This window comes from Sapajus apella, unplaced genomic scaffold, assembly GCF_009761245.1.
Source record: "Sapajus apella isolate SASKATOON/1434 unplaced genomic scaffold, GSC_monkey_1.0 scaffold69, whole genome shotgun sequence".
Lineage (NCBI taxonomy): Eukaryota > Metazoa > Chordata > Mammalia > Primates > Cebidae > Sapajus > Sapajus apella.
Window position 1 is genome coordinate 9,853,474 of NW_022437009.1, and position 14,814 is coordinate 9,868,287.

At 55.8% G+C, this 14,814-nt stretch overlaps 1 protein-coding gene across 7 annotated transcripts in view; it reads right to left on the reverse strand.

Annotated features, from left to right (window-relative positions):
• KCNC4 (potassium voltage-gated channel subfamily C member 4) overlaps window positions 1-14,040 on the reverse strand; it is a 71,308-nt gene extending 57,268 nt beyond the window's left edge. For 4 of the 7 annotated variants that reach the window (XM_032249815.1, XM_032249816.1, XM_032249817.1 and 1 more), the window contains exons 1-2: window positions 12,188-13,165; window positions 439-1,375 (exon numbers count right to left, since the gene is read on the reverse strand). In XM_032249815.1, coding sequence (XP_032105706.1) covers window positions 439-1,375; window positions 12,188-12,856 — 1,606 coding nt within the window. In that variant the 5' untranslated portion in view covers window positions 12,857-13,165. Of the gene's footprint in view, window positions 1-438; window positions 1,376-12,187 lie in introns of all 7 variants that reach the window. The other 3 variants (XM_032249812.1, XM_032249813.1, XM_032249814.1) reach the window with 1 other exon arrangement.
• Between the last annotated feature and the right edge of the window lie 774 nt (window positions 14,041-14,814).

Here is a 14,814-nt window from a genome sequence, read left to right on the forward strand (position 1 = left end):
GTGGTTTTAACTAACTTCTCAAAGTACTTTCGTATCTGTCATTCATTTGGGTCTTTCAAAGTCTCAAGGGTAGGATATAATATCACTCCTATTTTACCGGTGCCCAGAGAGGGTGAGTGACTGGCCTCAGGGCACACAGCACAGTGGCCAAAATGGGATTAGAAACCAGGGCATCTAATATACAGTCCCATGCACTGCCCCTCACAGCCTACACTGGGTGGAATACTCACTTCAAAGATCTGATGTTTGGGACACTATGGGAGACTCAGCCAGAGGATAGAGAAATTTAGCCTCAACACTTTGCTCCTATAAAGGCACATCTTATGCTTAACCCCACACAATAAAACATCAGCCCAAATCCCAAGGGCTGAAGTTCACCTGGAAACTCCCTCAGCCACTGGGGGAAAAGGGATTTTCCTACCCAACCCCTAATCTCACCTGCCCGTTTCCTCTCCATCATACCCTCTTCCCGGGCAGGGGGGCTGGTATCACTGTAGGTGCTGTCCCGGGGGGAGGTCTCTTCAGACTTGCAGTACATGGGTGACTCCAGCTGGGCTGGCCGTGGCACGTGCTTCTTCCGTTTCTTGGGCAGCTTCTGCTTGGCCATGGCCAGGGAGTAGTACATGCCGAAGTTGTTGACAATGACAGGCACCGGCATGGCGATAGTGAGCACGCCAGCCAGCGCACACAGCGCCCCCACCAGCATGCCTGACCACGTCTTGGGGTACATGTCCCCATAGCCCAGTGTCGTCATGGTGACCACAGCCCACCAGAAGCCAATGGGGATGTTCTTGAAGTCGGTGTGGTCATTGCCCCGAGGGTCAGAGGGCCTGGCCCCGATGCGCTCTGCGTAGTAGATCATGGTGGCAAAGATGAGCACGCCTAGGGCCAGGAAGATGATAAGCAGCAGGAACTCATTGGTGCTGGCCCGCAGGGTGTGGCCTAGCACACGCAACCCCACGAAGTGGCGTGTGAGCTTGAAGATACGCAGGATGCGCACGAAGCGCACCACACGCAGGAAGCCCAGCACGTCGCGGGCCGCCTTGGAAGACAGGCCGCTCAGCCCCACCTCCAGGTAGAAGGGCAGGATGGCCACAAAGTCGATGATGTTGAGCAGGTTCTTGATGAAGTCCAGCGTGTCAGGGCAGCACACGATGCGCACCAAAAACTCCAGCGTGAACCACAGCACACACACGCCCTCGATGTAGGTCAGGATGGGCTCCGTCTCCACCTCCCGCCGGAAGTGCACACTGGTGATGTTCCCCACACGGAGGATCTCCGTCACGTTGCGGTCGATATTAAAGGCCTCATGGGTCTCCAGACAGAAGGTGGTGATGGAGACCAGGATGAAGAAGAGAGAGGCAAAGGCCACTACCTATGGGCAGGGGAGGAGAGCAGGGGGCAGCTGTCAGACAGGGATGGATAGGCCTGGCTGCGGACATGGACTTCCGCATGAAGGTTACCAGGAAGGGCATTCCAGGGTAAGAGGCGGGATTAACATATGGAGTCAGGGGCTGGAAGTCCCTCCTCAGAGGGTCTTTAGTCATCTGCTCGGGGGCTCTAGGACAATGTTTCCCAATCTTTGTCACAGAAGAGAGAAGCTGCTCTTGGCTGGAAGCAACTGGTCAGAGATCTACAGCTGCCAGACCTGCGTTCCATAGCTCTGCCCGCCTCTGACCCATTTGCGCTTTAATGCTTCTCAAGTTGCCATGGGTGTAAAAACCACTTGGGAATCTCATCACAATGCACTCCTGATCCAGAAGCTTGCAGCAGGTCCTGTGATTCTGCATTTGTAACAAGCACTCAGGTGAGGCTCTTTGTCCACGCACTGCAGTTGCAGTAACTAGGCTTTAAGGCAGCGGTTCTCAAAGTGTGGTCCTGGACTAGAAGCATTAGGTCTCTGATCCTTTGGTTAGAAACGCAAATTTCAAACTTTACCTAAACCTACTGAGTGAGAAATGCTGAGGGTAAGGTCCAGCAATGTTTTACTAAACCTTCTAAGTAATCCTAATGCACCTACAGTTTGAGGTCCACTGTATGAAGGGACGCCCAGAGGCAGGTTGCTACAAGGAATGACCCTAGACCACTTTCTGCTGGCTGAGCCTATGAGCCATAGTCTCTTCTGTCTCTCACCTCAGGATGTCCCTGCTGACTGCCTAGATGGTGAGGAAGTCCCTGAAGGTGGACAATATGCATCGTGGCAGTTGGCAGGGTGGTCTGATCACAAGAACCAGTCCCACTCCTTCCCACAAACAGACATTTCCTGGAACTCGAGCTCCAGAGAAAAAGGAACCACACCCATCAGCATCAGAGTGGCAGGGGCTGATCCCAACAGCTGCTGGGATCTCGGCTAGAAGGATGACAGCAGCAGGCGGCAGAGGAACGGCTGGGTTTAAGTGTCCAATCATTATGAATGGAGATGAAATGCATGTGTAATAACACCAATTACGGAGACTTCATGTGTTATTCATGCCGTGCCATTCACCACTGTCAGGGTGCCCACTGATGGGGTCCAGTCTCATGTCTCCTGCTGCCGCCTGTCCTGCATGATGGCTGGACTGCACTTCCTCCTTGACCAGATGGCTGAGCCTAAATAAGTGGGTAAGGGGGGTCTGTGGCCTCATGGTACCATTTGGTAATCCCCATGCCTGCCTGAGCCACCCTGATTTCCATGTGGCTATGTAGACAGGCACTGGCATGTCCCTGTCCCCTGTCTAGTGAGGACTCAGAGAGGTTTTCCTCCCTGGGAGTCTGCACTGGGATGGGGAGGGCACACCTTGTACTCCATACTGCAAAACACCAATGAAGAATACAAGGGAACCTGGGAAAATGAAGCAAGACGCAGCACCTCCAGGGCTTCTGGAGCGGGAGCAAGTTCAAAGGGGAAATCTGGAATGAATAGTCATCAGCTGTCTCTTCTGTGCCTGGAACTGTTAAGCACTTTGTATATGCTTCAATTGCCTTCAATCCTCCCAATGACCCTGTGAGGCAGGACTTATCTCATTTTATACAGGATCAACTGAAGATCAGAGAGGTTACATACTTGCCTAAGGTCACACAGCCTGGAAGGGATGAAAACCAGATTTGGACTCAGTACTGTTTAACTTCAAAGGCTGTATTTTCTTCATACCACAATGTTTTCACCACCTCCCAGGCAGGGTCAATTCACAGGCCTGGGAAAGCCATCTCTGAATCACTGATCCTGTCCCCAGTTAGCTCCCTGATGACTGCTATTTCACCCATAGGAATGTATGCCTTGGGCTTAGGACGGATCCCCCATCACACACCTCAGTGTACCTCATTTACACTTTAACTTGGATGGGTTGATCAGAAACAGCATGTTAGGAGAAGTCTGGGTCCGGGGATGAATAGCAATGAAATGCATGTATGATAAAAATTACACACACTTTCTCTGTTTTACAACACTGCTGGAGCTTTTCTTGCCCGTTTCTCCCCAGTGAAGGTAAATTTAAGTTCCTTTTCTGGCCTCATTCTTCCTCCTCTGAAAAAAGGGTCTGCCAAGTCAATACAGGCTGATATGGGCATTAAGTAAGTGGCTCCAGCCTGTGGGCTCTCCATGGCCATCCAGAAGTGAGTTGGCAAAACTGCCTGTCCGTGGCCATGGTCAGGCTGGGAATCCAGTCCTGGCACCCCCCTCTCCCCTGAAAAACAGAGAGGTTGAGGTAAGGGGCAGGGGCAGCATAACCTAATTCTGCCAGGAAACATGGGAAGCAGAAGCTGGCTCTCTGAGGAAAAGTTAGCCAGGAGAGCAGACTCACCTGGGAGGCTGAGCATGAAGTTAATTAGGGACTTGGAAAAACAAGTTCAGAAAGAGCTGCCAAGGGGGTGAGCAGAGGGAGGAAGGGGGGAAGGGAGGGAGGAAGGGAGGAAGGGGGGAAGGGGGGAAGGGGGGGAGGGAGGGAGGAAGGGGGAGAGGGAGAAAGCGGGGGAGGCCAGTGCGGCCCTGGCCATCTCTCACAGCAGGGATGCTTGCCTCACTACCCTCCTCAACTGCCACCATCATGGGCTCATTCTGCAACAGGCAAGAGAGTCCTTCAGACCCAGTGGGTACCAGCCGCAACCTGGATTAGGAACAACCCCCTGGAATCCTGTCTGTCCACTCACCTTTGCTTTTTTTTTTCAAAACACAAGACTGTCCCATCTACTATTAACTGCTACCCTCCACCTCCACCCTCTAGAAGAGGAGGGGAGCTAAAGAGTGGCCGTGTGTGCCCATTTTTTAAGGGAAAGAGAGGCACAAGAGAGGGCAGATGATTTGCTCAGGATCACACTGAGGCCAAGTCTCCTGACTCTCAGCCCAAAGCTCTTTCCAGTTGGCCCTTCTGACTAAGCAGAAGGGGACAATCCCATCCTCCTTTGCTGAAACCTTGGTGGGACCTCAATCTTCACTGTGGCCTCTCCAGGGCTGGGGTAGCAGGCACCCAGCAAGCCCCACGAAGCCCTCACTCCCCAAGGAGACAGAGCTGCGGCCTGAGCTGTGGCACATTGCTCCAGGTGGGTCCTGAGGTTACAAGTTCCCCTTCAGGGCCCAAATTATTCCCTAAGTTGCTCCCAAACTGAACTACTTCATAGGTGGCTGATCCTGCTTGCAAATAACGCTTTTCACCAGGCCTTCCTCTGGGGGCAGGGATACTGCTTTCTTCCTCACAGCTCCCTTGACTTCCTAGCACAAAAGGGGGCCAAGGGAAGAAGAGGTGGCTGCAGCAACATCACCCTGCTTAGAGGCCAAAGCCTCGGCCTCGAGCCTTCTTCTCATTCCCCACTGGGCCATCCTGCCATCCTACAGAGCTGGCGTGGACATCTGTGCCTCCCTCTCATGTGCCCCTGTGTGGACAGACTAAAGGGAGAGAACAGCTAAGGATGCCTACACTAGAAGCCTTGGCCCCAGGTTTAGGCTTCCTGGATTCCTCATCCTGGCCCTGCCACTAGACCAGGTAAATGTACTCTGCACCTGTTTCCTCCATATAAAATGGGGACAGTACTAGTACCTGCTTCACAGTGTTACTGTAGAATTAAATGAGCCTCTACATGGTAAATGCCTGGCACCCAATAAGTGCTCCATAAAATGGAGATAAGAGCTGAGGAGCGGTGGGGTCCCCTGTGTGCAGCTTTTGAAGGTGAGCTGAATCTGGAGCCAAAATAGCACGGAATCTTTGCTTTTTAGAAGTGAAAAAGACTGAGAAAGTTATCCAGTTCAACTCCATTTCTTCTGTTTTACAGATGAAGAAACTGAGGCCCAGGGAGGAGTGACTTGTCCTGGTTTTCATGGCTGAAGCTGTTAGTTCTTTCCACCACAAAGGGCATGGATTCTACTGGAAGTCAAAGCTTCTAAGTAGAAAACTGCCAGTGAGCTGGCTCCACCAGCAGCACTTCCTCTCCTGCTGGAAGGATGCAGGAGGGTCTCAGCACCCTGGACAGTAAGCTCCCAACCTCTATGCTGGAGAGTGCCTCTCCTCACAGCTCCCTGTGCCCCCTGGGCTCCTCAGACACACTAGCTGCCTGTGCCCTGTTGAAAACCCACTCATCTTCAAAGGCCCAGGTGTTCAGCCCCATTACCAGCGTTCTCCACCAACCCCACCGGTGGACTGTCCTTGTAGAAATGTAAAGTCATACACTTCCGGGTTCAAGTTGGGCTCTGCTACTGACTGCCTATGAGACCCTGCATGAGTTCCTTCACCTCTCCAAGCCTTAAGGTCTTCATTTATAAAATGGAAAAAGGAGCACCTACTATGTACCAGACACTGTGTTGGGGAAAATACCAGGCAACCACCCTTGCCCCTTGGACCTTACATTCTAATGGAGGCAGACTATTAACAAATAAACAAGCAGAATACACAGTATGTCAGGTGTTCTAAGTGTTATGAAAAAAATAAAGAGAAAAAGGAGATAAGAGGTGTGAGGATAGGGTAGCTGCTTCCAGCAGAGAGGTCAGGTAAGGCCTTAATGGCAAGACGACACCTAAACAGCCCTCAACAGTGAGGGAGTGAGTCATAGGAAGACCCAGAGAGTTCGAGGCAGAAGGGACAAGTAGTGCAAAGGTCCTGGGGCTACAATCTGCTTGCTATGTCTGAGAGGACGAGGGCAGTATCTACCGTGTATGAGGGTAGGATCTACCTTGTACGGTTGTTTTGAGGATGCAAAGAAACGATACCTATAAAACTTAGCACAAAGCCTAGAGCGTTCCAGGGATCTGGGGCAGGCTGGATGGAGGGGAGAGGTGACAGACACCAATCATTGGGAACTGAACACAATCAGCGGGGGCAGGGGAGAGCCCAGGGAAGAAGGGCCAGGGAGACAGATGGGCACATAAACATAAGGAGACTCAGACCCAAAAACCTATATTAAGGATGAAGTGTAGGAGAAGCGAAAATTGAGAACACAGCCAAAGACACTGGCAGAGTAAGATCTAGGGAGATGGGGTGAGGGACTGAGCCTTCCAGGGAAGCCAGATCCTCATGCACAGGCAGTGCTGGAGGACAGTGGGGCAACCTCGGGGGTAAGAGGCAGGAAATGAGAGGGTCTGCCAAACAAAGCATCTCTGAGCTAACCCTGGCTCCTGGCTGAGGGCCTGCACTAAGGCCCAGATCCCAGCAGAGAAACGTCCCCTCCTCTCCCCTCCATGGGCACCCCTAGGAACAGGACCTGGCCCTGCCCCTACCCTGTGCTGAGCCAGGACCTTCTGGTCCCAGTGTCCAGAGCCCACCTCTACCTACACTTGCCCTCTGATGAGCCAGCACTTGGGGCCTCTCAGGGCCTCTGGTTTGCCCAGAACAAATGAGTCCCAGTCCCAGAAGGAATTCAGTCTAGCCCGGATCACTATCCAAGAACCCACTATTCAGTCAAATGGAATTCCTGGTGATTGCCCATCCAGGGCCTATGCTGTCCTCGCTCTGCTTGGGCTGGCCTCCTGACCATAAAACTACCCACAGTGAAATCTTATTTATTTCCATTTATAACGTGCCTATTTCTAAAAATTATCCAAGGGCGCTAAGTCAGTATCTTACAAGGCCCACCCAAGTCAGCTTCTATTTCCTTGTGGAAGCCTCCCTGAACAGCCTGCTAACCCCATCCCATGCAGAGGTGGGATTTGTTGATTCCTCCTCTCAATTCCTATTGAACTTTATTTTTTTATGGCTCCTATGGCACCTCTCATCATCCATCTTGTATTACTGTTGCCATTTCTTGTCACCTAATTTCCCTTGACCGCCACTTACGCCACCTGACTTGGCTTTTGTCAGGAGCAGGGACCCCTTATGACTCATGTTGGGATTTCTAGAACCCACATGTGTCTGGCATGTGTATAGTAAGTGCACAGTAAGTGTTTTCTGAATGACTGGGTCCAAGGTGACCGCCTGCTCTCTCCTGGTCCTGGTGAGCCTGTCATAAGAAGAGGTCATCAGACCCAGTGACTGGGACAAAGTGACAAGGGTATGCCCACTAATACCTCTAGGTGCTGGGGCCTTAGGACCTCTGCTGTCCTCCAGGGTAAGCCAGGTCCACTTTCTGATAGGAACCCTTGCTAGGGGCCAGGTAACCACCCCTTAGCCTTAAGAAAATTCCAGCAGGCAGCAGGGGCAGAGGTCATGGCAGGTCAGTTATACACAGGGAACAGAGTGGTACAGAGCTCTGGTGCCCAGCATCCCAGGCTAATACTGCCCATGGGTGAAGGGCCCAGGGTCTCCTACCCCCAAAGCCAAGCTGCCTGGCTCTGCTCTTACCTGCTCTTCCCTCAACTCACCAAAATAGCTCATTTATTTTCTCCCCTTCCCCCACTCCACACCCCACCCCAAATGTGACAATCAGAAACACCTCAGCATTCAGAGACAACATGTTCAGAGACAAATGTTGGTCTGTTCAGAACAGGAGAAGAAAACAAACCCAAGAGGAAACTGGGAGGCTGCCCTGAGGGCAGAGTCTACAGGGAGGGAGGCCTGCAGCCTTCAGCCTGGCCCCTTCCTGCACTTCAGGAACGGGGTGGAGGGGCTGCCCAAGGCAGGCTGGCACTGCCCTCCTGGGGAGCTCAGAAAGCCAGGGTACTGCCCTCCTGGGCTGGGGTTCCTGACTCACCCTAGCTCAGAGAGCACAGCATCAGTGAGTCCTGGCCCTCACTCTAAAGCTTGTCATGACCACTGATCTGTCCCCCAGGCAATGCCCAGACCAGAGAAGCCAGGGAACTTCCAAAGGGGGCGGGCAGGAATGGAGCTGTACACCTTTCCTAGAAGGCCTTGGTTTCATGCTCTGCCTGGGCCGGGGAACCTCCTCTAGTCTTTTCTCCTAACCACGCCTCCCTTCATTTTTCCTATGGAAATCCCACAGCAAGAAGAGAGGTTAGACTTGAGTAACTCTAGGGAGTGAGAAGTAAAGGGAGAGTTTAGAGCAGAGTGGAAGCAGCAGCTCTCTAGTGAGGGGCCACCCTCTGGAAGCCAGAGGTCCTCTCTGGGAAGGAGCCAAAGGCCACAGGAAGAGCACGGACAGACTCAGGGAACCTGGGTTTGGATCCTAGTACTACCATTAAGTGGTGTGACCTCAAGCAAGCCCCATCAGGCCTGTTTCCTCATCTGTACACTGACATGCAGATGTGAACACCTGCCTCACCTAGGCCAAGCACAGGCCAAGCCTCCTACATAGTAACTGACACGTAACAAAGGGGATGAGCCAGCTGGAGCTGCATTCTTGGTGTAGGGAGTTCCTGGGGTCCCCTCCTCTACTCAGAAGGGAAACATCACAGGAAAAATGGGAAACATCAGAGGAAAAATGCACTGATTTAGCCAAAGGAGAGGAACTGTAACCTTTAATAAGGCTGACAGCTGAGCTAAAGCCAGCCCTGCCCCAGAGACCTTGGAGACTAGAGTAGCGGAAGGGCGACCTGGGCCCATTCTTCAGGCCTCTTGTCTGCTTTCAGAAGAGAAGGTGCAGGATTCTACAGATTTGGATGCTGCCAAACCTCCACTGGGCCCCTTCAGGCTGTGAAGGCACCCTGGCGAGCCTTCGTCTGCCCTGGGCAGCAGGCAGTGGGTAGGTAAGGACAGGACCAGTCTGCTCCTTGTGCCAGTTCCCAGCTCAGGCCACAGAAACAGAACCACCAGCAGCAGCCGCCCATGGGCCCAGCCAGTTAATGGAGCAGGGTGAGCATCCCAGCCCAGGAGCCTGCCTGAGTGGAACAGCTCCTTGGGCCAGACCTGTAGCTAGGCAACAGGCTCTCATAATCAGCTCAGTTCACTTTCCATTTGTATCATTTTGCTCCTGTCATAATGCACTACTCAAATGACCAGGCTGCTGTGTCAGAAAGGAGGCCTCAGGGCAGATCACTGCTCCTCTGCCCCGCTTCGCCCACTGCCCCACAGTGCCGCAGGCCCTTCCAGGGAGGAGGCACCTGTGAGCGAGGGAAGGTAGCACACATACCTGGGGGAACAGGGCTAGGAGGGAAGGGACAGGGTGACCAGCCAGGGACAAATGGAGGGGTGAAAGTGCAGCCCCAGAACTCCCCATATGGCATATAGTTTCAGGGCTGGAGGGTAATAGAATAAGTCTTCCTTCTCACATCTCCAACTGCCCCTGGGTTTTCTGATGCCATCCACAGGAGGTACAGAACCTCAGAAGGACACCTGTCAGGCCAGAGTAAGAAACAAGCTCTCTGTCTCAACAGGAGCCTCGTTCAGTGGAAAGAACGTGTTGTAATCACAAGAGCAAAGGCTTAGGAGTCAGGGACTCTGGCTTTGATTCAAAGCCCGGCCACTATCTGGCTGTGTGATCTCGGGCAAGTTGTTTACCTTCTCACAGCCTCAATCTATTAAACGGGGATAATCATCAGGTTTTAGGATTACTGGGAGGATTAGAGATTAATGTAAAGTATATACAGCAATGTGTTTGTCTGGGGTGCTCAATAATGAGCAGTTATTCATTAATTTTTAAAAATTATGTATTACCACTTGTATGTCCCGGGAGCAGGCGAGGGCTCACCTTTGCCTGTGCTCCTCAGCAGGAGGCAAGTCCTCTTTTTGCGCACGTGCTGGCCAGAGTTCCATCCAGATATTCACATCAGGATTAAGAACCAGAAGGCTGGAAACTAGGGGTGGTTTCCTGGCTCTGCTGTTAGTTCAAGTCTTTGGCAAGAAACTTAATGTCTCTGCATGCTGGTTTTCTCAATGTTTAAATGGAAGAATTAACCCTGCCCCATCACAAACTTCAAGACCTCAACTGGAATGCCTGGGCTGACGTGCTTCCAGGTCAAAGGGGCTTGGGTTCCTGGAAGACTTCAAGGGGCAGGCCAAGCTCTGAGCTTACTCAAAGAGGCCCCCTGACTTGGTCATTCAACAGTGAGTTAGGGAGAAAATAAACTCAATGATACATAAACTCAATGATACGTGGGCTGCCACTTGGAATTCCAGGAGGGAAGAAGAGCAGGTGAAAAACCCTCAGAAATCCTAGAATGCTTTGAAATAGGGCCTAGCTCCCCTAACCACCTCATCTCATCCCTGCTTCTGTAGTCCCCTTTCTCCATCCCTATCTCTATCTCTCCTCCCCTACCCCCAGCTTTGAAAGAGTCTGAATGATGGGTGCCTGTCTCTCTCCTGTAATGCAGACAGCCAAGTGCTAACGCTAGCAAGGTTAGTGATCTACATGAGAAGCCCACAGAACTCACAGCAGACTCAGTCCAGGGGCATCACTGTGCCCTCACCTTCTGAGTCGGTCTCAGGGCTGCAAGGAAAGAAATCCAGGCAGCTCCCTCTAGTTTTGTTCTCATTCCTGAGAAAGGTCCCTGCCTTCTTGTGGTTGCCTGCAGCCCCAGCCTGGTACGCCATGGCCCCTGAGACCTCTGCTCCTCCCTTCTCTTCCAGGCAGAAGATGCATCTGCCCTGGCCTGGCATTTATGCCAGCCTGGCTTTTCCCTGCAGGCCTGTTCCTCAATTCCCTACCCTGCCTTCTTCTGTGACTAGGAAGAAGCCCAGCACAGGGGTGCTGGGAAAGGGAGGGTGCTCTGAGACTCATTAACATGGCAATTTGGGGTGCCAGAGGAACCAATCAGGTTTCACAGCAAGCAGCAGTCCCCAGACCCAACAAGTTACATTGCTCTTTCCTGTCTCCCAGACAGGCCCCAGCCAGGCTTTAGACTGCTGACCATAAGATCATACACCAGCCCCCAGAGCTTTCCTTCTTTAAAGAATCTAAAGTCATCCTTCAGGAATTTTTTTTTTTTTTTTTTAGCTGTTCAAGCATAATGGGATGAGTATCTCCCCCATTCCCTTCTTCCACCCAAAAGGATTAGGGAAACTGGATTTACCTGGGAAGGAGGTGGTAGGTAGGGATCAGGTCTTGCCTAAATCAATCCGTGCTTCCACCTTCCCCCATACACCCATTTCAAGCGGTAACCTGAACAAGGGCTCTCTGGAAAGACTGTGCTGCAGCAGAAAGAAAAGAAGCGGCAGCAAAAATCTGGTATCATCACCAGGAAGCCTGTGGCTGGCCACTGGCCAAGGGAGCCTGCAGGACCTAGAACATCAGCCCTTTCCTGTTTAATTCTGCTCTCACTCAGCTGAGACCAGGACATCCCAGGTGTGCAGGAAGCCTTGGGGGCATGTCATGCTCCCTGGGAGAAAGAAGGCCTGGAAAGGAGGCTGAATCGTGGTCTCAGCTTTGCTTCTTATGAGCTGAAGATACTGAAGCCTATGTCCCCCTCTCTGAAGTGCATAGTTGTGAGCACACTGAGCTGCTGGGAGGATGTAAATGAGGTGGCAGGGCATGGAAGCATCTAACAAAACCCACCCCAGTTTACTTCCTCTCAACCCTGCCCCCAGCAGAAGGCCAAATTCCAGCTCTCCAGGACCGTACGGAGTGGAGGGCAGCCGAAGATAGGGCGGCCTGTGCAGACCAAAGAAGTGGGTGGAGGAGCTGAGCTGGGCACCCCACTCACTGGAGGAGATGCGGCAAAGCAGGCAGCTGGGACTAGGTCCAAGTAGTAAGTCAAGTGTGTGCAATCTCCTGATGGAGCGTGCAGGGGAGAGGGTAGGAGTGTGTAATTTTCCTGCGGGCCACGGAGGGGGTTGAGAGGAAGGCGGGAACAACCAGAGGTGGTAAGTCGGTCCCTGCTCCTCCCTGTCCCTACCCACCACCACCACCAGGGACCCCATGCAGACGCGAGGGGGAGACCCGGGCTCCTGCCACTCACCCTAGCTGCCCGGGAGGAGTAGGGATCCTCGAAGAGCGCCCACATGCGGGGCTGCCAGCCGCGGCAGCCCCCAGACCCCGCGCCATGGCCTGCCCCTCCCTCGTGGGGGCCCAGTCGCTGCAGGGCCAGCTCCCGCTCATCGTCGCCGGCCTCTTCGCCGGGCCCCGCGCCGCTGCCGCCTCCGTCCGGGCTCTCGAAGATGTCGAGCGCCTCCTCGGCGTCGCGGTGCTGCCGGTAGGTCATCCAGCAGCAGGGCTCCACGTCGGTCTCGTCGATGCCCCAGAAGGTGAGCTCCTCCTCGAAGAGCGGCCCGCACACATCGGCGGGGCAGTGCAGCTTGCCGGTGCGGTAGTAGTTGAGCACGTAGGCAAAGACGCCCGGGTGCCTGTCGAAGAAGAACTCGCAGCCCCCGCCGCCGCTGCTGCCCGCACCGCCGCCATCGGTCTCCGGCCGGCCCCCGCCGTCGGGGTCGGCCAGCCACGCGAGGCGGGTTCCCGGTAGGGTGCGCAGGGTACTGCGGTAGGTCTCATGTCGCGTGCCGCCCACGTTGATGATGATCTTCTCCGACGCCTCGCCCTTGGCCATCTCCTCCTTCAGACATGTTTTGGACGGAGGCTTGTTCCCCGACTTGCGCCCGCGGTAGGAGGAGACACACACCGAGCTGATCATAAGAAGCGCTGCAGGGCTCCGGCTTGGGGCGGCCGCTGCCCTCCAAACACCCTTCCCGAGGAGGTAGCGTCAGACGGGGGAGGGGAGGAGACGAGGAGGAGGCAGGAGGCGGCGGCGGCCCCCTCTGCGGCGTGGCCCTGCCCCTGCCTACTCCCCCGGGACGCGGAGCGGGAGGAGTTGGGTTTCTCCGGTGCACAGGTGGTTGGGGTTAGGGTAGGAAGCGCCGGAGAGAGGGAGGCGGAGAGAGGGAGGACCCAGGGAGGTAGAAGCAGGCACACACGCGGTCCCCCGCTAGGACGGGACACACAGACACTCTGGGCCGGAGACACGCCCCCGCTTCACCCCTACCAAAGACGAGGAAGCGCACAGTCCGAGCGCACTGTGAGGGTCCGGGGCGCGCGCGCTCACACTCACACGGGCCACCCTCCGGCTCCCAGACCGCACCAAGCCCCGGAGCAGCCGGCTTCCCTGCAGCGGCAGCAACGCAGCAGCAACAAGTCCTCCGAGCTGCTGCCGGGGCCGGGCCGACGCTCTCACGGCAGCCGGAGCTCCGCGGGCCCGGGCTGCGTGCGGTCAATACCAGGCGGCGGCGGCGGCATGTGGTCTCTTCCCCCCATTCATAAATCCAGCGCCGGGCGAGGAAGGCGGGCGGGGCAGAGCAGAACGCGGCGGCCGGGCTGGCGGAGGCTGCTCAGGGAGAGGCGGCAGCTGGAAAACAAGCGCACCCGCAGGAGCGAGTCTCGGGTCCTGCGTCCGCGGCTGGGAGCTGCGCCGGACCGGGCGCAGCGCTGCGGGGGCCGCGCTGGGGCGGGGGGGCCTCAGACGGGGCGTCCTGCGCTGCGCCGAGCCTGGGGGGCGGGGCCGCTCGGGAGAGCGGGGCTCTGGGCACTGGCGAAGGAGCACCCGGGGCGGCGGCCAAGTGGCCAAGGACACCTGCAGGCTTCCCGGGCCGCGCGGAAAGGGAGCTTCAGCGCAACGCCCCGGCGCCGGGCTCCTGCGATCTGGCGGCGCCGGGAGCCACGCCATCTACGCGTCTCCCCATCTCCGGGCGGGGCGCCGGCCTTCGCAAGCGCGCGGCAGGAGGCGGGCGCGAGGTGGCATAGGGGAGGGGGCGCCTCGGCGCCGGTGGGCTGGGGCCCGGGGGGCTCTAGCTCAGCCTCCGGCAGCTGCCGCCACGCTCCAGTGGCGCCTTTTCCTCCAGGGCCCCGCCTCACCCAGGCGCGCCCTCCGTGGGGCGGGGTGGGCGGGGCGCGGCGCGGCGCGGGGCTGACCCGGCTCGCTGCAGGCCCCGGCGACCCAGGGCAGCCTTCCTCCCGGGAGCCGAGGCCCGCCAAGGCGCGTCACCTCCTCGCCGCCAGTGCCCAGCTCAGCGCACCGCCCCTGCAAGCCTCCGCCGGCAGCCCCTCCCGCCCCTCTCGGCCGTGCTCCCCGCCTCCCCGCGGCCCGCAGCTCCTCCCACTGCAGCCTGCGATACAGGAGCGCTCCCGACCCCTGACCTCTAACCTCCGCCGGTCTCTTCTTGCTGCGTCCGTCGCCCCCTCCTCGCCAAGCTGGTTGCATGTTTCACTGCGGCTGACGGAAGACCAAGGAAGAAAGAGGGTAGAGTCGCTGTCGCGAGGATCAGGCTGCTCTTTCCTTTCCCAGGCATCGTGTTAGGGCCTTCTGAGCACCCCGCCCCGCATCGTGCGCCTCGGAGACCCATCGGAGTCCAAGACACCCATGGTCTTGATGCTCTCCGCCTCTGTCCCAGCCACCATAGCCTCTGCGATGGAATGGGGGACGTGGTGGCCTTGGGCAGAGAAGCGCCTCTTGGGCCGCATGGAAGGAAACCGTAGCTCTGGCTCTGTTCGTAGCGAAACGTGTTATGGATGTGGGCTGGGTGGGTGGCCCTGAAAGGCCATGAATTAAAGCTTTTGCTCGTCATTGCTCTGGGGGACAATGGAAGTGCCTGTGTTCTG